At 37.8% G+C, this 24,155-nt stretch overlaps 1 protein-coding gene across 1 annotated transcript in view; it reads right to left on the reverse strand.

Moving 5' to 3' along the window:
* AARD (alanine and arginine rich domain containing protein) overlaps positions 1 to 23,590 on the reverse strand; it is a 100,708-nt gene extending 77,118 nt beyond the window's left edge. The window contains exon 1 of the mRNA XM_044067065.1: positions 22,561 to 23,590. Within this exon, the coding sequence (XP_043923000.1) occupies positions 22,561 to 22,782 (222 nt within the window). The 5' untranslated portion in view covers positions 22,783 to 23,590. The remainder of the gene's footprint in view (positions 1 to 22,560) is intronic.
* Positions 23,591 to 24,155: the final 565 nt, after the last annotated feature.

Raw genomic sequence — 24,155 nt, forward strand, 5'->3', positions numbered from 1 at the left:
GTACAAGAAATCTGGACAAAGTTGAAAATAATGGGGTGACATAAGGTCAGATTTTAAATATTGCTCTTACAAACTCGAAACATTGATAGAATATAGGATATGAAGTCTGAATCTCAAATGTCTGCCATTATTTAATAATTTCATTTGATTATTTTTCAGAAAACCACAAATTCTATGAGGAACAGACCAAAAATATAAAGTAAAAATCTGGACAGTTGAGAGGTATGAAGAGAAGATAAAAATTATCATATCCAGTCAATAGAAGTGGCAGGAAGATTATGTTAATTTATGTCTTTTGTAGAGGAAGTTGTCATTAAGATCTTTAATAGTGAGAGGTAAACAGCATCAGGGCCAGATAGACTTCACCCTAGAACTGTTAGAAATTTGATAGAAGAACTAGTAATGCCTCTTACTGACTTTTCCAACAACCTATGGGAGGAGAGTAAGGTTCTTGAAACTGGAAGCAGGTACTCCCCTTCACAGATGTTAAAAACTATGAACTTGTCAGTCTGACTGCATTTGTAGGTAAGTTCATGGAATCACTGCTGAAGGAGAGAAAGAGCAGTTGTGTAAGTTGAACTTACCGTAACAATAGATGCTCAAATGATCACTGCTTCAGTAGCCTTAGCAATATGGGTTATATCCTGCCAAGGATATAATGAGCAGCCAGCTTCCAAAGCTTCAGGGTACCTTCCATGCACCCAAACTGTCAAGCAGCTCAAGATAAGCCGACTAAAAGAAAAGTTTGGGTGCAAAGTCCTTCAGAGCTTTCCTGCCAGCTGAAGGAGGAAGGCTGAGCTTTGAAAGGACTACTATGTTCATCATGTTGATCACTGCTGCAGTAGCCTTAGCTATATGGGTAGATTACCACAGCTAACTGCATTTGGAAGGTGGAAGGAGAAGAATCCAGGAACCCCTAGAGAATGGTCCTATCACAGTTTGATCTGAACCTAGAGATGGAATCAGACTTATTATGTATAGGGAACCAAGCAGCAGCTTCTAGAATATGTCTACAATCCAACCTTTTCCAAAAAGCCATAGATGAAGCCAAGTCCCTGGCAGAGAGAGCGTTGATCCTGCTTGGAACTGATTTGTTATGGTGAGTATAACAAAAGGTATTAGCCTTAAACAACCATTTGGAAATAGTCTGTTTTGATGCAGGTTGTCCCTTCTTCTTACCTTCTCAAGAAATAAACAATTAATCCAAATATCTGGGAGATAAAGTTCTGTCACAGCAGTACCTGAATTGTCTGTGGAAATCCAAGGTATGGAGTATCCTTTCTCCCTCATTTTAGATTCAATAAAGAAAATGGAAAGATGGATAGTTTGACTTAAAGTAAACTTGGATATCACTATAGGTATAAAAGAAGGATTACTTCTCAAAGAAACTTTGCCCCTATGGAAAATGAGATAGGGTAGATTCACCATAAGGACTTGCAACTCAGATACTCTTCTTACAAAGTAGCAGGACCGGCCTTTGGTCAACTAGTGCCCTAGGCAAAAGGGCTCCACAGTGCCCCCTCACCCCACCCAGTGCCCCCATCCTGGACTACCTACACCATACAAATTACTGGAAAAGTGCCCCTACTAGAACGTCGCCCTAGGCGGCCGTCTAGTTAGCCTATGCCTAAGGCTGCCTAGTTGGCCTATGCTAAGGCCAGCTATGATAAGAACAATCAGTAAAACTTTTTCCATGTTAAGAACCTCAAGTCAGACAGATTTGTTGGTTCAAATGGAGAAAGTTTTAGCTTCTTTAACTCAAAATTAAGATCATTAGGAGGGGCCAACAGTTTACTTAGGGGACTTTTTTGCAAAACATCTTTCAAGAACATTTGGACATGAAACTGCCATGAAAGAGGAGGCTCTATGGCAAACATGCTGAAATGGCTGGCTAATTTAACCTTGTTTGAGGAATAAGAAAGGCCATAGGACAGTAACTCACACAAACATAAAACAACTAACCTTGAATGGGTGCTGCTTATATTGCTGGCACCAACTAGAAAATCTTTTCTGTTTGCTAATATATAATTTTCTAGTGCTAGGCTTTCTTGCCTCCATTAGTATATGCTGCACATCCTCAGTAAACAGGTACCTAAAAGGAAGATCTTTTCCTCCAGGCAATCAACTGAAAATGATTGATGTTAAATTGTATCAAACATCCTGTTCTTTTGTCTTTTGTAAGTGGAACTAGTCTATGAGAAAGCCTGTGGTAATTGCCAGAGGCCATTTCCAAAAGAAGGGAGAGCCACAGTTGTCTAGGTCAGAAGGGGCCACCACAATGATCTTGGGGGATTCCTTCTGAATCTTCAAAAGTACCCTGGATGTTAGTGGAAATGGTAGAAAAGCATAGAGGAACATTCTTGTCCTAAGAAAAGAAAAGTCATCTGTCTTACAGGCCTTCTTGCACAGAGCCCTGAAATAGAATCTTGCCAGCTGATTGTTCAAACAGAAAGGTCTACTTGAAGATCTCTCCATAGATGGATCAAATGTTGGAAAAATTCCTGATCTAGTTTCTATTTGTGAGGGTCTGCCCTGGTCCTGCTTAGCTTGTCTGATACACAATTTTGCTCTGATGGAATACAGGATGCCTGTAGAGTGAGACTGTGCTGTGAAGTTATATCCCAATCTAACATGGCTGGTCTGCAAGGGGGGTACGACCAGGTTCTCCCTTGCTGTTGATGTACCACATGACAATGGTATTCTCTGAAACCACTTTGAAGAGGCCCTGGAGGCCAAAGATGTTTCAGAGAGTTGAGTGCCTTGATCAGGGCAAACATCTCCTAGATATTTATGTGCTCCATCTGTTCTTGTTGTCCTACACCCCTCACTTTCATCCCTACTGAAACTGTTCCCCAAGCTAAGTCTAAAGGGAAGCAGAAGGGGGAGACCTGGATTTCAGGATATCTGTTATCTCCATCAAAAGATTTCTCTTCTGACAAACCCCAGCACTGGGATTTGAAAAGATAAAGGGTGTTAATGCTGGGACCAAATACATTTCAGATACCACTGTATCTTTGTTATGTGGAGAATCATGGATACCATTAGACCCAAAATCCTGAGGTATTCCCTCACAGTGACCAAAGTCTGAGTGGAAAACCTTAGAAATAGATCTAAATAAGGATCTTTTTTTTTCCTGTAGAGGAAAAGCTCTTTAAACAGAGGTATCTAGTTGACATCCCAGGAGCACAACTCTGTGTGAGGAAGTCAAGAAAGACTTTTGAATGTTCTCTTGGAATTCCAGCTTGTCCATACCTCTCAACTATAGAGATTTTCACAGAATGTCCAGATTTCTGCCTGAAATATATGGTCTGTTCCTCATAAAATCTGTGGTTTTCTGGCAAATCACTAAATAATGACCAGATAATGACATATATTCCAGTTAAATACTTCATATCTTTCAGAAAATTCATACTAACAAATCCTGTTATTTTAGTGGCTTTCTAAGTTTATAAGAGCAATATTTAAAATCTGTCCCTATTTTTGGGCTGTTGTCCCCTGATTATTTTAGGCTTTGCCCAGATTTCTTGTGTTAAAAGGCTGAGAGGTATGGGCTTGTGTAAGAGATCTCTTACTCATGAGAGAGAGATTCCTGATACTTTGAAAAGGACTCTGCAATTTTAAGCAAGTCATCTAAATATGGAAAAATGTGTACACCCTGTAACCTGCAATGAGTAAAAACTGGAGTTAGACATTTGTGAATATTCTTGGTGCAGTGGCTAGTTCAAGTATCTTACGAATCTAGTGTTATCAGGTAACTTGAAAAAAGAAAGATAGGTAACCAGTTGTGAAGTGGCATAATTTTGTATTTGGGCACTATCACAAACAGGTTTAGTAACTCAGTCCAAGGAGCTAAAATATCTGTCAGCCTGGGAACATGGTCGACAGGCCCTGTTGCTTTGTCAGAGATGGTCTACAACTGTCTCCTCTATGATGTCAGTTACTGGCAAAGGCATTATCCACCCCTATTGTGCCTTTTTTAGGCAGTGCCAAAATAAATAACCTCCCAACATAACAAAATCCTCTCTAGATAAACACTGCTGCTTAATGATAGAAGTCTAATCAAGAAACTGCATTCCCTGGAAGTACTCCTCACTTTGGAAGATACTAACATCTGTGCAGTCACCGAAACAAGGTTTAAAGGCACGGAAAGAACCCCCAGCCATGCAAGGCTACAATGCCTTCCATATGTTAAGACCACAAACTGAGCATGAAAGAACCAAAGGAGGAGGTGTATCCATCTTCATTAAGAATAAGTACACCTTGAGACTGGTAAAACAGTACAACTCTGTTGAGCTACTCCATGTCCAATTAACTACAGACAAAGCCCCCTACCACATCTGAGCTAGCTATAGGCATCCCACCATGAAACAGGAAAAGCATACTGCATACCTTGACTTACTGGAGTCACTTGCCATACAGCGTAACACCTTACTCATGGGTGATTTTAATTATACTATCATCAGCTGTGAAACATACATGACCATAAACATGCTGGCTCAGAGGGTCTTGGACTTTATTAATGCAAATGCCCTGGAACAGCTAGGCAGCACACACACAAAAGGCTCCTTTGTCCTGGACATAGTACTGACTAACATGGGAGACCATTGCACCCCACGCCTCTGCGTGATGTCCTCCCTGGTAAGACTGGACCATAAATCAGTCTCGTGCTATGTAATTATAAGACAAAATACCCCATCAAACTCAAAGATGCTTAAGAATTTTTCAAAGACAAATTATCTCCTACTAAGTGATGATGTACAAGGTTTCAAAGCCCCCTTGAATGCAGTTAACACAAACTCCTATGCAGAGGTGTACACCAATGCCCTGTGTAATCATTTAAGCAGTTGTGCAGAATCGGCTGTACATGAATGGATTAAAACTAGGTCTTGACAAAAAAATAAGCCACCCTGGTGGACCCTATTATAAACAGGCTATACAAAAGAGAAAGAAACTAATGTCCAAGAACAAGAGAGAACTGGCTCAGCACAGGAAGAAATCCCTCTCTAACTTAAACAAACAAATTAGAGATCTTGTCATCCTTCAAAGCTAAGCACAAAGCAAAAATAGCCTCCCTAACTAAGGATAATCACAATGCATTCTTTAACTACATCATAAATCTAAAAGGGAATACCCTGCTATGCATTGAACTGGTTGTGGGTGGCACCGCCCCTCAAACAGAGGTAATAGCCAAACTACTAGCTGACAGATTTGGAGCGAGCTTCACCCCCCCCCCCAGTCCCCTCCAGTCATCCCTCAAAGTATACCTGCCATTCCTTTTTTTGACATTCCGGTCATTCCTCAGCCTATTATCTCAAGACAGCAGGTCATCTTGGCACTCTCCAAGCCCAAAAACATGGCATCAATGGGACCAGACTACATCCCAGGTTGGCTTTTAAAAAACTTAAAACATGACCTAGCAGACTTAACCACAGTCTGTGAACTGGCTATGTTACGGCAGAATGGAGGACAGCAACAGTAATCCCTCTGCACCCATAAGCGTGACTAGCCTCATCTACAAGGCCATGGAAACAATCATTACGGACCTTATTCACAAGGACATAGGTAATCTCCAGACTCTGGATCCAACCCAGTTCAGATTCATTAAAGGTAGATCATGCCTGTTAAACATGGTTGACTTCTTCAAGAAAGTCACCAAGGCCCTGAATGAGGGAAAGACTGCCTATCTTGACCTAGCCAAGGCATTTGACACAATCCTCTACTCAGGTATTATAGAGAAACTATCCAACTGGGAATTAATCCCTACATTACCAGATGGGTAGACCGACAGGACACATACTGCGGCTGACTTCACCTCTAGCAGAAGGCCAGTTACCAGTGGTGTACCACAGGGTTCTGTGCTGGGCCACTTACTGTCTGGAATTTATTTTCCAGACGTCCAGGCAAACTTGAACAACCTGTGACTGACCAAGTTCGCTGACAATTGCAAATTGGGAGCAATCATTGAGTCCCCCAATGATGTTAATATACTGCAGACAGGGTTTACACAGACAAATAATTGCTGCCAAAGCCATGGATTAAAGCACTCCCCTCAAGTGTATACCCAGTAGTACGTGATCTGGGTACTCAGGTTGATACCAACCTGAGCTTTGACCACCACATATCCACAGAAGTAAGGAAATCCTTCTATGTGGCACATCTTATAGGTAAAGGCATCACATCTAGATCTAAGGAAGTTATAAATCAATTATAATCAGCCCTCATCACACTAATAATTGAGTACAGTTCTCACTTTTGCATGTACCTCACCAGACACATGCAACAATTGGAGAGATCAAGGAGGTTTCTCACCAAGAAATTACAGGAAACAAAAGAGTATGATGCAGAAAATGAGGAATGACCCCCTGGAAAGGAAGACTTCCCTTACTGCCATATGTGATCTTAATAAATGATATGCAGAACCCATTTGTCTAAAGCAATCAGATGCCAGAGTGAAAAATGGAGATTAGCACTTTCTGGAAGAAAAAGAGGGCCAGGGTGGGAATGGGTCACAAGGTCTCTTGAACAATCATTCAGACATTTTAGACTGTCCTAGGTTTTGGGAGGTTAGAGACCTATTTTTGGAACTCCTTTGCCATTCCTTCTTAAATGTTTGTTTACCTGAATTCTGTTGAGGCTGCTTATTCTGTTTTCTGCCAAAAATGGAAGAAGAGAAAGAAAATCCCTTGAACAATTTGGAAAAGGAGGGCTGAAAAAACCTTGGGGATGCCAGAGACTAACACACCTGACATCTATGCATTGCCACTTTTGAAGCAGCTGAGGGAAGTCACTGGTGTGTGTTGCTTTTCTGTGGCCTGTGATACAAGCTCTACCTATAACTTCCTCAACAGTAGACAGAGGAACAGCTTGGTTACTACTGGGCGTCAGTACCTTGTGAAATTGTAATCCAGTCATGAGGGATGATGAACTGTACATTTCACTGAATGTGTTTTTTGCACAACATTATATGTCTCACTGTAGCTTTAAAATTCCACTGTTGTTTAAAGGACAACATTTGCCTAGTACAAAGTGTAACTGAAACACTAAATATTGCTTTCAGCTCTTTTGATAGCATCAATCTAACATAAATAATCTGGAATCATGCTACAACAAAATTGCCAAGTTTGCCACTGACCACCCTTACAGAACCCACCACTGCTCTGTACTCTCCCAACTTAAATGGTTAGAGCTACCAAACCTTCTAACATTTAACCAACTGTCCATAGCCCACAATATAATTCACAAACCTAACAACTGCCCAGCACTCACCAATATACCCCAACTCAACAGCAATCCTAGAGCTCTAAGATCCTCAAGAACCCACCATTGTCAGGCTCTAAGGGAACTGCAGTGGCTGGAACTTCCCCAGCTACTAACCTATCACCAATTAATCATTGCCTACAATGTGGTAACACATCCAGAAAATAACCCTGCACTAGCCCAACTTCTCACCCACTATAACACAAATCGTCCTCTCCGATCTTCCGACAAACACTTCCTCTGTATCTCTAGGGCTAACAATACCGCAGGAAAAGCACTGTTCTCCCACTCCATAGCTAGAACCTGGAATAATCTCCCTCCTGCTCTAATTTCTGCCCCTACCTCTTCTCACGTTAAAAACTCACTTAGAACACACTTAAATAATAAATGGCTATGCCCATGTATTACATAAGTCCTCAAATTATTCCACTTATATATCTCACTTCCTAATTATACCTACTGTAATATATATTACAGTCTAGGTTTTCTCCTAATGCTGATTGAATATGTATACTTATTCTGTTATTAACCATGTGAAACTATTTTTTCCTGGATATATAGGTCTTGTTATGTCTTCTGCTGTATACTGTATTTTAACATATTGTTTGAAAATTCTGTGTATACTGTATTTTAACATATTGTGTAAAATTTTACTTACTGGGGAGCTTTTCTCCCTGGGCCTCCGCTGAAGATGGATCTGTGTCCAGTCGGACCATCCCAGTTAACAAATGTAAAATAAATATAAATAAATAAATAAATAAAATAAACTACTGTTAAAGATTATCCAAGCCCACAACACACAGGGCACTGCCATTTTTCCCATAAAATTGCCAAACTGTGGAACACTCTTCTTCAACCTATGGCTAAAAACCCCAGCATTCATGAGTTTAAAAACCTCCTTAAGGAACATCTAGCAAAACACTGGCTCTGCACCTGCCATACTGGTTAAGCTACCTACTACTCACTTACATTACCTAAACTAGCTCATTCTCACAGCTACAACTTTTAACTGCTGAAAGCTGTCTTGATTCTACACTCAGTTTCAGTTAGCAATGTATACACATATACTGCTTTGTTTTTAACTGTTATGTAGACTGCATTTCTCTATCTTGCAATTACTGTATTACACTGTTCTCACTATTAACTCATGCGGCCAGTTTCTATCACTAATTGTGCAATTTTTAGTTAAATTTGTTAATGTATTTGTTAATTATTTGCTAATTATTGTTATATAGCTAATTTATTTTACTGAATTGCTCCATACGTTCTTGATTAATATGTGTTCAATTTGATTGTTTAATACTGTCTATTTGTATGTATGGAGCTTTTCTCCCTGGAACTCCACTGAAAATGGGCCTCATGCCCAGTAGGACATTACCCAGTGAACAAATAAATAAATAAAAATCAACATAGTGAAGTCTTCTTTCAGACATAGTAATGATCTTAGCTTTATGATATGCCCACAGTGACAACCTGCAAAATTTCAACTACCATGGCTTCTTACAAAGAAATCTGAAAGCTGCAGGTTTTCTTTTTATAACTGTCTGCAGGCCTGCTGCATAAACTGAAATGTTGCAGTATAAATCAACTGGCAAAACAATTTTTGGCCATAATATCTGTATAACACTTTGGACACCATTAATTTATTTATTTAGGCTTTGCTAACCAGGTTAGTCCCACTAGGCTAGTAGCCTCTTAGCAGGGAAGACCTAAGGTGATATTTATATTACTAGGGGAAACTTGGTCAGAGCATCGAGGAACTTCCCCTACTCATCATTGTTGTAAGTGGGACCCATTTTGCAAGAGCACTTCCTGTTTCCATTCCAGGTGTAAAGGTGGTCCAGAGAAATAGGAAGACACATGGAAAGAGAAGGAGATAATGGAGTGGTGAAAGAAATGGAGGAGAAAGCCAATATCAAGACGTAAGAATGCGTGCATGATTTGGAACAGATAAAAATCTGATGGAGATGAGTTGGCAAATGATGGATATATAATTATAACCCTCCAGTCAGGAGGGTTGTGGGATGATTTACTTAAAGAGGTGGTGATGCAGAGTGATCCAGAAAATGAGGTAGATGTTTCCTTTGGGGACATTATGGAGAAAATACAAAAGGAGGATACAGAGACAATCCAGAAGAATAGTGGTGAGATGGAAAAGAAAACATATGCGGAGAAAGTAAAAGAAGACAAAAAGGCAGTAGCAGAAAAAAAAGACAGATGAAAATGAAAAACAGAAGTATCTGGTAAGGATTCAAAGCAAAGAAGACAAAGAAATGGACAGGTATGAAGTGTGGGACAATTTGATAGTTTCTTTGGGTGTAAAAGTACATGAGGTAAGAGCATTTATTCTTATTAACAAAGAGACATTTCATGACATTATATATGTATATGAGAATGTTTTTTCAATGGAAAATGTTATTGGAGAATATAGAAAAAAGAAAAACTGTAACCAATGAAATCTTTATGTGAGAAAAGCGTTTAACAGGGAAACAAGAAAATGCATGTTCAATTTTACACAGAGGTGAAAAGAGAGACTTTAAAAGGACATTTGAAAACTTTATGTAAATAATTACTGGACATTGCAAATGTTTGTGATAAAAGGAGTTTATGGACTGGTAGATGAGATTGCAATATTGTGTTAAAAAAGAGAAAGGGAATAAAATCCAAGCATGATAAATGTGGAGTGCACTATGGGTGTTGTAAAATACTATGGACAACTCAAAACATGTTTTTTGTGTGTGTGTGTGGAAAAGAAGGACATTTGATAAGTAACTATGATAAAAGAAAATGTTATATTTGTGGGGAAATGGAACATGATGGAAAAATGTGAATTGAAATGTTATAAATGTAACAAAACTGGACATTTATGGATAGATTGTAAAAATGAAAATTAAAGTAAGGAAAAAGAAAAAGAAAACATTTTAGAAGTAGCAGAAATAGAAGAAGTAGATGAGAAAAATAAATAAAAAAGAGGACACAGAAGAAGGCTCTGAAATAAGTGATGAAGAAAATATAAACTGAGAGACAGTAAAAGAAAAAACAGAATTACATTGGATAAAAGGTAAAAGACAGAAAAAGAAAATTTAAAGGGACAAGTACAAAAGAAAAAAAGGAAATGGATGATAAAGAATATATGCAGCTAATGGCTGGGGGTTGGTATAATGGTTAAGGTGTTTGACTCACAGACACAAGGTATAGTGTTTAGATTCTCAACTTTAGGAGGGAAATTGTCTAGGGGAAGAAAGATTACAAACATAGAAACTATGGAGAGGAAAAATAATCTGGAACTTGGGAAATGAGAGATGCTCTGGAATATCTGTATTCTGTAGAAATACAGTAAAGATATTAGATATTAGGGCACAACCCAACACCCTAACAATGGGCGATTTCAACTACCCCACCATTAACTGGGAAAACTACTCATGCACCAACTCTTTTGCTCAACTTTTTCTGGAATTCATAAATTCCAATGCCTTGGATCAACTTATCCACATCCCCACCAGGGGCAGCAATATCGTAGACCTGGTCATTACCAATATGGGCAACCAGTGTTCCACACCAGAGGTCAATTCCTTGTTGGTCAGATCCGACCACAAGATAATCAGCCTGGATATCCACATCCTGCCCCCACCCCCACTCCCATTAGGGAAACTACCATAATTCTTTTTTCCAAAGCCAACTTCGCGCTTCTTAAGACAGAAGTGGTAAACTTCACAACACCCATGCAGATGGACAATATAGGTACGACTGCTGAGTCATACACAAATGCACCTTATAAGCACTTACACGAGTACATGGATTCTGCTATCCCTAACAGAACCAAGATGCTATCCTCCAAAAAAAGGAAGCCAATCTGGTGGTTCCTTGCCATAAACAAACTCTACAACAGAAGAAAAAAACTGTTGCAAAAAAAAGTAAAATCCTATGACTGGAAGAACTCCCTGGTCAGCCTCAATAAGAAGCTGAGATCCCTCATAAAATCCTCCAAAGCTAGTTATGAAAACAAAATCGCCATTGATTCTAAAGGCAACCACAAAGCATTCTATAGCTATGTCAAGAATCTCAATGGCAACACTCAGATCTGCTCTGCATTACACCACAATGGCACTAAATATACAGAACCAACTGATATTGCCAACATCCTGGCAGATGGGTTCAGTGCTAGCTTTACCCCCCCCCCTCACCCCCTAAAGGGCCCATCTCTATACTGGAAAAATCCAAATTCCTGTAATCATGGCTGCACAGGTAAAAACCACACTCTCCAAAGCCAAGAACGCAGCATCCATGGGACCTGACAACATTCCATGCTGCACTGTACATGAACTACAGAATGAACTGGCACCCCACCTAAGCACCATGTTCAATCATAGCCTCACCTCAGGCTTTGTGACCACTGAATGATGCACAGCAACAGTTATCCCACTCCACAAAGGGGGAGCCACCACAGACCCTGGGAACTACAGCCCCATTAGCCTAATGAGCCTGTTCAGGTTTGTAAAAGGCAGATCATGTCTCCTAAACCTAAATGACTTCTTTCAATCAGTCACCAAAGCTGTAGACAAGGGTAAGGTGCTTCACACAGCCTATCTAGATCTCGCCAAGGCATTCAACACCATCCCCCACTCTGGAATTATAGATAAACTCACTAAACTAGATATAAATCCGTATGTCACAAGATGGATTGCCAACTGGCTCACTGACAGAACCCACACTGTGAAAGTAGCAGACTCCAAATCTGACTTCAGACCAGTGACAAGTGGAGTACCACAGGGTTCAGTCCTGGGTACTCTCCTGTTTGGTATCTACTTCTCTGAAGTACAGGCTAACACAGAAGGTCTTTGGCTAATGAAGTTTGCAAATGACTGCAAACTAGGAGCCATAATTGAAACTCCTAATGATGTGGACATCCTACAAAAGGGCCTCACTGAGACAGATGCCTGGTGTCAAAGTCATGGCCTCAAGCTCAGTGCCAAAAAGTGCACTGTCATCCCCTTTGGGAAAAACTCTGTACCCATGAGCTACCACATAGGTGGTAGTCTACTTAACACCAAAAGTGTGATAAGAGACCTTGGGACACAGGTGGACAGTAGTCTCTCCTTTGATAATCACATCACCACAGTAGTCAGGAAATCCTTCTACATGGCACACCTCATCACAAAAGGTTTCTCATCAAGGAAAAAAGAGGTCATTGTTCCCCTCTACTCATCACTCATTAGACCCATTATAGAGTACAATGCCCCTTTTGGTATGTACCTCACAAGACATCTACAACAAAAAGGCCGCAGAAATATCTCACAAAGAGGATTACTGGCCTCAAACAGATGCCCTATGCACACCGTCTCAAAAAACTCCAGCTTTACTCCATCGCATTTCGCCTCCTCAGAGGTGATCTCTGCCTAACATACAAAGCTATGTCAAACTCAGAGCTGTTGGACATGCTCCACTTAAAGAAATCCCAATCCCTCTGAGCTACACACTCTAGGGACCTAAACCTTGTCACCACAATAAACAGAACATGCTGGAGGGATAGATTCCTGTCCCAGAGACTTCCCATACTCTGGAACAAACTACCTATCTATATCAAACAAAGCTCCTCATTAGCACTCTTCAAGAAAACGCTTGAAGATTGGATGGGAAATAGGAAATTCACCCCGGGGATCACCTCTGTGGCTCTGCTCGACAGGGGCACAAGAAAATAATTTTCTTGGGTGGTGAAAGCCAGGGTACCTTTTTGGCTAGGCTTCTATAGGCCCTAGGGCCAATAGCCTAGTACCTACCTATGAACCTATGAACCTATGTACCTTTAGCAAAAATAGGAAAATTAACCATTGTTGATTTAAAATGGAACAAACAAGTATATAGAATTTTAACATTATATGCTTACACTAAATGTAAGGAAAAGGAAAGCTTATTGCATCAGATTTTAGATTATGTAGTGATAAATATGAATATTCTAATTACAGGAGACTTTAATTGTGATTTAAGAGGCAAGTGTAAAAAGAAAGGAGATTATTTACGAAAAATGTTAGAAGTTATAAGATGTGGTAATTTAAAACTTTGGGACAAAAATTTGTGGACTTACAAAAGGGGTATGTACAGAACTTAAATATATTATTTTAAAGGATCAGAAGGTTTAATTATAGCAGAAGGGGAGGTAGTTGAAACAGGATTTTCTGATCACCTTCAATATCGCTAAATATAAAGGAAAACAAGGAGTATATAAAAATAGGCAAATTACAAAAAAGGATAAAAAAGAAAACATGGAATGAAGGAAAGAGATTAGTAATACAGTTATGAACACATCATATTATTATGAGAATATTTTATAAAAATTGGTTTGAATGGTTGACATTTAAGGAAAAAATATAAAAACATGTTTTTGCAGTTGCAATATGATGTGAGAAAAGTAGAGAAAGAAAAATATAAAAGAACATATAACTATGCATTGGAAGATTTAGACCTTGATGACAGAAATTATGTTGACAAAGAAAAAGAATTATATAAAAGAAATCAAGAAAAATACAGGAATTGTTATATAAGCAAAGATATTTTTTACAAGGAAAAAGAGTATAAGTATTGAGTTACTTAGGCAGATTAGTAAAGGAAAAATAAAAAATGTAAAAGGAGAAATAAGAAGAATGCAGGAAAAGATTATGAATAGTGTAGTACAACATGCTCAAGAAATGTTTAAAGAAATAAGGTGGTGAAAAAATATAGAAAGTAAAAATGTTAACAGAAAAAGAGAATAAGGAATTAGAAAAGGAGATTTATTTATATGAGCTAGATAAAATATTAGGACAAATAATTTGGCTACAGGACCAGACGGGATAGGGTATGGAATGTATAGAAATTTAAGAGATTGGCAAAAACATTTTTTAAAAGCTTTTGAATGAACAGTTAAATGAATGTTTTATGATAAAGAATTATGTAGTGGGATACTAAAATTCAAACGGAGAATGAAAGATAGAAGACAATTTAAAAAAATGGACACCGATAGTATTGAATAATAACAATTATAAGAATTTATGAAAATAATACAAAAGAGATTTGAAACTAAAATGGGAATATTATGGAAGATAGTATATATAGTATAAAGAGGAAGAGTTGTCAAGAATTAATAATAGAGAAATTGTGGTTGATATTATGAATAGAAAAGAAGAGCATCATCTTAGGAGACATTAATAAGGCATTTGATACAAATGGACATGAAATTTTATGGTAAATAATGAAATAATATAATTTAAGTCAGAAAGTTAGGAAATTATGCAAGTCAGCATATAGTAATGATAAAAGTAAAAATACTTGTAAATGGGTGGTTAAGCCAAGAGGTACATATGAACAGTGGTGTAAGACAAGGATGCCCAATTAGTTGTATACTCTTTGCATTAATTATGAAGGTGATAGTATGCAAAATAAATTAGACAAATGAAGGAGGTGAGGCACATAATACCTGAAGGATTAAGAATGCCAGTTCTGTTAGCATATACAGATGATGTTATAACAACTGCAAAAAAAAAAACAAAATTTGGATAAAAGAAGTATTAATTTGCACAAATGGGTGCCTAGAAGTGATGGGAATGGTTTTAAATAAACAGAAAAGTAAAAGTTTAGGTGATGTAGTAAAGATAGAGGGTATATATTTTACAATAAATGAAATTTCTGTGTTAGGTATAACATTTGGAAATAAATATGTAAGTAGAATTCAATGGGAAAAACAATAAAAGAAATAAAAAAACATGTATTTTATGGAGAACCTATAAACTTATAAATTATCATTCAGAAAAAAGGCTTATTTGATAAATTCAGTACTGATGGGAAAATGTCATACTTAACGAGTGTATTTATGTTGCCAACAGTATTTGAAAATGAATTATTGCAGATATTTTTTTTCTTTTATATTGCATTCCAGATTAAACCAAGTAAAAAGAGGAGTTTTGTATGTCAATGAAGATGGAGGATTAGGATTAATTAACCCAGTGCTATATACTGTTTCATTAAATTTGTACAAAGAGTTAAAGTGGAAAATGAAAAAAAGATGAGAGATTAGTAGTAAAATTGTATAAATCTAAGTAAGATAAATTTTGGAGTATGGCAAAAAATAAAAGAGAAAAAGGGTGTATAAATGAAGAAATAAAATATTACCAATGAAAAATATGTTTTTGGAAAATAAAAATTGATGATATCGAAAAAGAAAGAAAAGTTTGGTATAAAAATGTAATAATAAAACATTACAATATAAATCATGTGAAAATCTAACAGATAAAAAAATTAAAGCTATAAAAATAAGAAACAAATGGTATAATCAAAAAATAGAATGCCAAGATTTTTTGTGGAGACTGGTAATAGATAAATTACCAATAAAAGGAAATATGCCATATCAAAAGAAACGTGACAAAATATATTTACATTGTCAAAAAGAAGAAACTACTGAAAGCATTTTTAAAATGTAAAAGAGCAAAAAACCTATGGGAAAACTATGTAAAGCAGACTTTTCTTAAGATATAAAAGAAGTGGATAAAATAAAAATGGATATAATTAAATATGGATATTATAAAAATAGAAGTAAAGAATATACTCTCCCTCTCACCTTCAAAAGGGCCCACAACAATACCGGAAAAGTGTAGTGCCCCGGAAATCACAGAAGCACAGGTGAAAACAGCCCTTTCGAAAGCCAAAAACACAGCATTAATGGGGCCAGATGGTGTCCCAGGCTGCATCTTGCACGAACTACAGAATGAACTAACCCCCCACCTAAACACGCTGTTCAACCTCAGCTTCTCTACAGGCTACATGCCCCATAGAATGGCACACAGCAACAGTTATTCCGGTCCTCAAAGGGGGGGGCCACAACTGTCCCTGGTAACTATCGCCTCATAAGCCTGACTAGCCTGGTCTGCAAGGCTATGGAGAGCATCATCATGGAACTCATTAACATTGACATTGGGAACCTCCAAACACTTGACCTGACCCAGTTTGGCTTTGTTAAGGGCAGATCATGCCTACTAAACCTGATTGACTTCTTCAAGATAGTCGCCAAGGCCATAGATGAGGGAAAGGTTGTTCACACAGCCTACCTTCATCTCACCAAGGCATTCGACACCATTCCTCACTCGGGTATTATAGAAAAACTCACCAGCCTGAACATAAACCCCTATATCACAAGATGGGTTGCCAACTGGCTTACAGACAGAACTCACATGGTAAGAATAGCGGGCTCCAGGTCCGACCCTAAACCAGTCATAAGTGGTGTCCCACAAGGCTCGGTCCTGGGACCCCAACTGTTCAACATATATTTCTCAGAAGTACAGGCAAACACAGGAGGACTATGGCTAACCAAATTCGCCGATGACTGCAAACTGGGAGCCATAATTGACTCTCTGGCTGACATGGACATCCTTCAAAAAGGCCTTACTGAGACAGACACCTGGTGTCAAAGTCATGGCCTCAAGCTAAATACCAAAAAATGCATAGTCATCTCGTATATGTATATACATAGGTGGCAGCCCCCTTAATACAGAAGAGGTAATAATAGATCTGGGGTCCCAGGTAGATAGTAATCTCTCCTTTGACAATCATATTGCCAAAGTAGTTAGGAAATCCTTCTATGTGGCCCATCTAATTACTAAAGGGTTCACATCTAGAAATAAAGAGGTTATAGTGCCCCTCTACGCGTCACTCATCAGACCCATCATAGAGTACAATGCCCCATTTGGGATGTACCTCACAAGACACTTCCAACAGCTGGAAAACCACAAAAGCACTTCACCAAAAGGATTACTGGCCTCAAACATATGTCCTATGCAGCCCGACTGAAAAAACTCTGGCTGTACTCTGTGGCATATCGCTTACTCAGAGGTGATCTCTGCCTGACTTACAAAGCCATGTCCAACTCAGAATTGATGGACATACTCCACCTAAAGAAATCCAAGTCACCTCAAGCCACTCACTCAAGTGAGCTAAACCTCGCCACAACAATAAATAGAACATACTGGAGGGATAGATTCCTGTCACAGAGACTCCCCATGCTTTGGAACAAAATTCCTAACTACATTAGGCAGAGCCCCTCACTAACACTCTTCAAGAGAAACCTTGACGAGTGGATGGGTAACAGAAAATACACCCCTGGGATTACTTGATTGGCTCTGCTTGACAGAGGCTCAGTTAATTAATCAATGGGGCAGCGAAAGTCGGCACACTCTGGCTAGACTTATAATGCCCTCGGGCAGATAGCCTAGTACCTACCTATGAACCTATATATAAAAAAATATATAAAAAGTTGTATGCCATATGGATTACATGGAATGAAAAAATGCATTAATGGTAAATGGATTTTATCAATAATATTAAGTAAAATCATTTGGTGGTTATCGAAAAAGGATTGGTGAGCTAATAGGGATGAAAATTTAGTATGATCATAAGGAAAATTATGAATATGTGTAAATATATTTGTATATCTACATATCTGTACATTTGTCACTATTTGTAAATATGTTGTAAATAAGTGTTCTTTTGTATATAAATAAAGGCCCTCTACTGTTTTTGTAGATGCAGTGACATCTTTTACATTCATCTAAGCTACCACCAACTCAAGCAGATGTGACCTTGGTTTAACATCTCATTTGAAGCATGGCACACTCAGGAGTACAGCAAACGTCTTATGCTACACTGCAGTGACAGCAACTGATCTACCTGATGTGGGAATAGAACCCATAGCCTTCTGCACCTGTTGCACCACAATTTGCAAAACTAACTGTTCTATGATCAAGCACACCATACAAAATGTGACACCATCTATCCATCTGTCAGTCTGATACCTTTTACTTGTTTCACCTTGGAATTTTATTTGTCAAGCATATATGCCCAGTACCTTCAGCCATTCTACAATATCTTTAATCACACTGAGCCTCACTCCATTAAGCTATGATGCTTGTTTAATGATAGACAGCCCCAGAGGCATTTAACTTTTTATTACTGGTGCAGAGCCTCCAAGCATTATGGTTATAAAGCAAGGAAGAAGTCTACTGCAAAGACAAAGTGCACCAAAGCCATTAGATGAGCCCCAATCTTTCAAATCTCATTTGTACATGCAGGTAAATTTCAGTACAAACTGTATTTTATTATTGTGCATTTCAGGTGCCAATATCTGAGCATTCTGAAGTGAACCCTACTGTTTGTTAACTTTGTCTGCTTTTATTGTTTGTCTAGACTGAGATCACAACATTCTTTTGTCATATAGTCACTTATATAGTAAATGATTCTGATGAGATAAACCAGGATAATATCAGTTAAAGATTAATCAAAGCAAATATGGTGCAAGGAAAAGAGATGCTGTTTACCTGAGCTTGTCTATATGAAACATTTTCTTCAGTTTTAGAATACCTCTTACCTCATGTTTTTACATCATTCCCCTCCAATTTGGAGCCTGTTCGACAAATTTTCATATGTAAAATAATGTTGTGTTGTGTCTTTCGGCTTTTCCCGGTTAGGGGTCGCCACAGCGGAACTCCAGTCCGCTAATGATTTGGCAGTAGATTTTTAGGTGCTGTCTTGCCAGGCCTAACACACAACCAGCAACGAAGGAACGCCCATTCACGCATGTCGACACACAGAAGACGCTCTAACTGAGAATCGAATGGACAACGTCTAACTGTGAGGTGACAAAAACAACAGGTTTTCCTAGGTATCTCTTTCAGCCTGAGGATAGGTTTATTTAATTCTCCTTGAAGAGTAGCAAGGCACAAGATATAGTTCTTCCCCTTTGGTGCTACATTTTCTACAGTTATAAGTCTTCCAAGATTAACTTTGCCTGCCAAATATAACTTATCTCCATTTTACAAACTTTCGAAAACCACCTTCCATCAGACTTGCCCCACTACCACATTTTTACTTATTTGCTTCACTATACCCATACTTTTTCCAAGATTAATTTACTCTACTCCCCCCAAATAAAAATTTAGTCAGCACAGTATCTATATATATGCTTAGAATATATATATATATATATATATATATATATATATATATATATATATATATATATGTCTGTTTGTGTATATCTGTATAACTTTGCTATCACTATATTGAACATCTAAAAGTTGAATCCAGCAATACTGAACAGGAAACACCAAAACACATAATGCCACACTTGCAGTCAAATTTCAAAACTCCCTACTGTTCCTGACCCAGTGAATGGGAGCAAGTCTGAGAGTTTGATATTCTAGTTCTGTGGCAACAGTTGACTACTACACACACACACACACACACACACACACACACACACACACACACACACACACACACACACACACACACACACACACACACACACACACACACACACACACACACACACACACACACACACACACACACACACACACACACACACACAAACACTATATATATATATATATATGGATCCCATTCAGAAGATCGACTCAACAGAAAGTTGAACTTCATATGGTCGAGACCATATGATCAACTTTCCAAAAAAATCAAATGATGGAAAACAACAAAAATATACGTTCCACACCCCACACATATTATATATATCAACTCTGAGATCACATTACAGGGTGGAAAGGGTAAATTCCCCACTGTACAACAATCTTCATTCAAAAGCTTCAACATTTAGGAGAGTCAATCATATGGTCTCAACCATATGAAGTTCAACTTTCTGTTGAGTCAATCTTCTGAATGGAACCTATATATATATATATATATATATATATATATATATATATATATATATATATATATATATATATATATAAAATAACACAAAAATACACAAGCATACATGCATTCATATGGAGTGCGCACGCACGTGTGTGTGTGTGTGTGTGTGTGTGTGTGTGTGTGTGTGTGTGTTTTAAATTTTATGGTGCGCTATTTTTTTACATTAGCCAAGGACACATCCTACACACAGTGACAACAGTACACAGTGCTATTATCCTATCTTACAGAGCACTAACATTCTCTTGACTAAGACAACTTAATGCACTGGCTAAAGTTCAATTTATTGCTTACTTTGTTTTTAAAACTATTTAGTATGATCACCGTTTACTTAGTCTGATGTTACTAGTCTATACGAATAAGTTTAAATTTATTTTTTTACCTCAGCTGTAATATGGATACCCTTGTAATTGTCTTTCCCCCACTCATGGCTGAAAATAGTTTGTTAGAAGCAGCTTACTGTTCCCATTAACAAACAAATAAACATCATGATCTGTTCTGCCACTGATGCAAGCAGACGTTCTTTGTTGTTGTGCCAGACTTCAAGGAACATATTGTATAACTAGATGTCTCAAAACTGCAGAGTACTAGGGAATAAGAGGCCCTTTCTGTAGTATTTTAAAATGTTAAGAAAGATATGAAAGCAGAGATCATGTGGAACAATTGGAAAGGTGTAAAACTAAATAGAACTGAAAGGGATGCTACTACATTTTCATCATAACATGTATTCCTAATGTAAGGCATAGTTTTATAGAGGTTGTCACTGACAATGCTAGGGTCTGTGCGTCTGTTCCAATTAAGATGGCTTCTGTATGTCTACATGTCCTGCCTGTGTCTAGGAGGATTTTTGCTACTTGTTTCCTGCTAAGTCATCTATCGGTAAGCCTCTAGAAGTTAGTAATAAACATAGAGACACAGCACACTGGCAGACAGAGAGACACAGTGCATACCCATATGTGCCCCCAACACACACACACACACACACACACACACACACACACACACACACACACACACACACACACACACACACACACGCGCGCGCGCAAATACAAACACAGACATATGGGTATGATCTGTGTCTGTGTGTCTGCCAGTGGTCTGGCATTACAGCCAGGTCTGATTCTCAACCTTGTGTCTTGGATAGGCTCTGGCTCCCCTGTGACCTTGAATAAGATAAAGCAGACATCAGAAAAGAAATGAATTATGTTGTCTGTTATTAATAAAAGGTTCTAAGTCAAGGCTGAAACTAAACACAAAAAATAGACTAACTGCATGAAATGCAGATGAAATGTTATTTTTTCAAAGTTTTCCCTGAAAATAAATGTGGTACTTACAAATCTTTTAGACTAAGGAAAACATACACTTGGTTATCCTGCATACCCCTGCACAATAAACATATAAACTAAAAATGTGACAGCAGATAAGAACCACCGCACTCCTCTAGCTCACTTACTTTTCACCCAGTTACAAGAAATAGTAACCATATTTAACATTTTGTTTTAATTTTTTTAAATATTTTACATTAATTTTGTCATAAAGGAATTGCTTTGTATGTGTCCAACTCACTTCCATCACCTGTGCTGGAAATATGTACCTTCTATTCATTCAGCATGCCTGCACTGTACCAGTGTTGTGAGACATAAGTCCAGTGGGTGTGTGGCAATAGCTTCTCAGTGCAAACCCTGACATATGTTGATGCATCAATAAAGTGCCACTTATTTTGTTTTGCAGCCATTTTTGAGGAAGATTTTACTTTAGCATCGTACTTAATAAATCTTGTGCCATTTTACACACTTCTGTTAGACTTTCAGATTTCATAAATATATAAATACATACATGTGTTTATGCATCTGTGTGTGTACGTATATGTGTATGTCTGTGTATATGTTTGTCTTTATGCAGTCATATATATGCATACCTGTGGTTTTATATATATATATATATATATATATATATATATATATATATATATATATATATATATATATATATATATATATATATATATATATACTGTTCTGTGCCATGTGTCAGTGTAGTACACTTACATATTTAAGCCCTGCAATAGGTGATAGTTTTTGTTTATGTTGCCACACTCTTTTGTTTCTTCCATCATGTACATCAGTATAAATCATGTCAGACAAGATAGCTCAAAGGAAATGTTTTAAAACACTGAGCGTTATATTTTTCAGTACCTCATCTTAAGTTCTTTAGGATGGCACTTAGAGAAAAATGTATGCGGACATAATTTACAGGAAAATTGCTTTACTTTCCAGAAAGTAATGCTAAAAATAATAGCAGTTAAGTTGGTTACAGAGCAAAAATAGCCATTAATATCTCTAGACTTCCGTCATATGTAAGGAAGTCTCCTGTTCAGTTTCAGAGAACTTTTTTTTTTTTTTTTTTTTACGAATTTTGCTTGGTACTGCACCTAGAAACTTAATATTTACCATTAATATGCTCAGTCCAGTAGAAGGGCACATTAAGACAGTATCAACACCAACAATCCTCAGCAGACTTCTGCTGTGCACACAATAAGTTCACATTGCACAAATGTGTACTCACCAGTTCTGTTCGCAGCCACGTGATAGCTCCGTCAATCTTAGCCCTTCTCAGCTCCTCATGTGCTTGGCTGTCTTTGGCTACTATCATCATGTTGCAGGGATTTGAACTGCCATTATTCAGAACATGAGCTGCAGGTATTCTGAATGCATTTAAGAGTCTGTGTTTAATATTTTCTAGCATCATGCTAGAAACGGAGTCTTCATACTGACTTTCTGCATTCATGACTCTTATCCACCAGCAGTTATGAAAAGCAAGGTTCAGCACACAGCATAAGATATTGGTTAACTATAACTAACTAGTATAATTCAGAACACAGATATCATTCTTAACCACTTGACCAACTCAGCAACTAATCTTGTTGGAAGTGGTCCTTTCAGGTCTTTCTTTCTCTTCTTTCATTCATACACTCTCTCTCTCTCTCTCTCTCTCTCTCTCTCTGTCTCTCTCTCTCTCAATCTCTCTCTTTCACACTGTTAAAAAGTTGCCAAGTTCCTCCAGAAAAGTGTCAAAGCTCTCTGTTTACAAGCTCTAATCCTTTTCACATGCAGTCTGCAAGTAAGGCTTCTGACTAAGGAGGGATGTGTGCTTTACAGTCCAGCCTCTCTCTATGTCACCAAGACTCTTTGTAATTGTTTCTATGGAAAAAGTGGAAACCCTATTGAGTGGTGAGAAATCTGGGACAAAGCCTATTGTTACTTCAGAATGAAAGAAGCTTTCTTACTCTCCTTAGGAAATAAACTCTGATTTGGGAATCCGTAGTTCCACAATGTCACTACACCAAGAGAAAAGAAAAAGATTTAAAAAGAAAACAATAGAAGGGGTGGAGCTGTCAGTATTCTCAGTCTCACTAAATAGACCTCATTAATAAATCATCATTTATCTTAGAGGCATGATAGCTGTATCAAAGAGAATAAACTTAAGAGCTATCTTCCTAAAACTCAAGTATTGCTGTATAAAGCAATACTATACCTTATGACAGACTATAATACTTGAAACTGTTAGTCATCGTGTCTGTTCAGAGAAGTGTCAGGTATCGACTGAGTCAAGGTAATTTTCAGTGGTGCCAGACTTAAAACACAATCCCAGAGTTGTACAGTCAAGTATTACATTATTAGACTGCTAGGTGCTACCATGGTAAACAAAAGGGCTGTTTTGTTAAGAGCAGCTGAAAAGTAAACTGTAAAGCAAAACATTTGTTCTGCCAGCAGTTATCAGCCCAAGGCCAGAATCTTGGACCTGAATATGTCATTATATCAGGAAATTCCAGTTATTCAAATGTTATGCAAAGTCAACAAGTTCCAGACAGTTTTAAGTTCATTTAGGTTTTATCAAAATGGTTCAGTATTCTCAGTTTGCACATGGCCTTAACTTGGACAGAGGGGTCAGTAAATATCCCTTACACGTTAAAATTAATTTGATCAATGAGGAAATGTCAAGGTCTGTTTGCTGTTCTTTCATTAAACTTGTATAAGCTTAGTCTTTATTTCCTGAGCTCATTCAGAATGATAACATTAGTAATATTTTACAAGGGAGTTACAGAACTGTGTATTTTCCCTGATTGAAAATATACAGTTTTCAGGGAACATTTTCATTAA

Source organism: Protopterus annectens, chromosome 3.part1, assembly GCF_019279795.1.
Source record: "Protopterus annectens isolate FY-2018-M chromosome 3.part1, PAN1.0, whole genome shotgun sequence".
Classification (NCBI taxonomy): Eukaryota; Metazoa; Chordata; order Ceratodontiformes; family Protopteridae; genus Protopterus; species Protopterus annectens.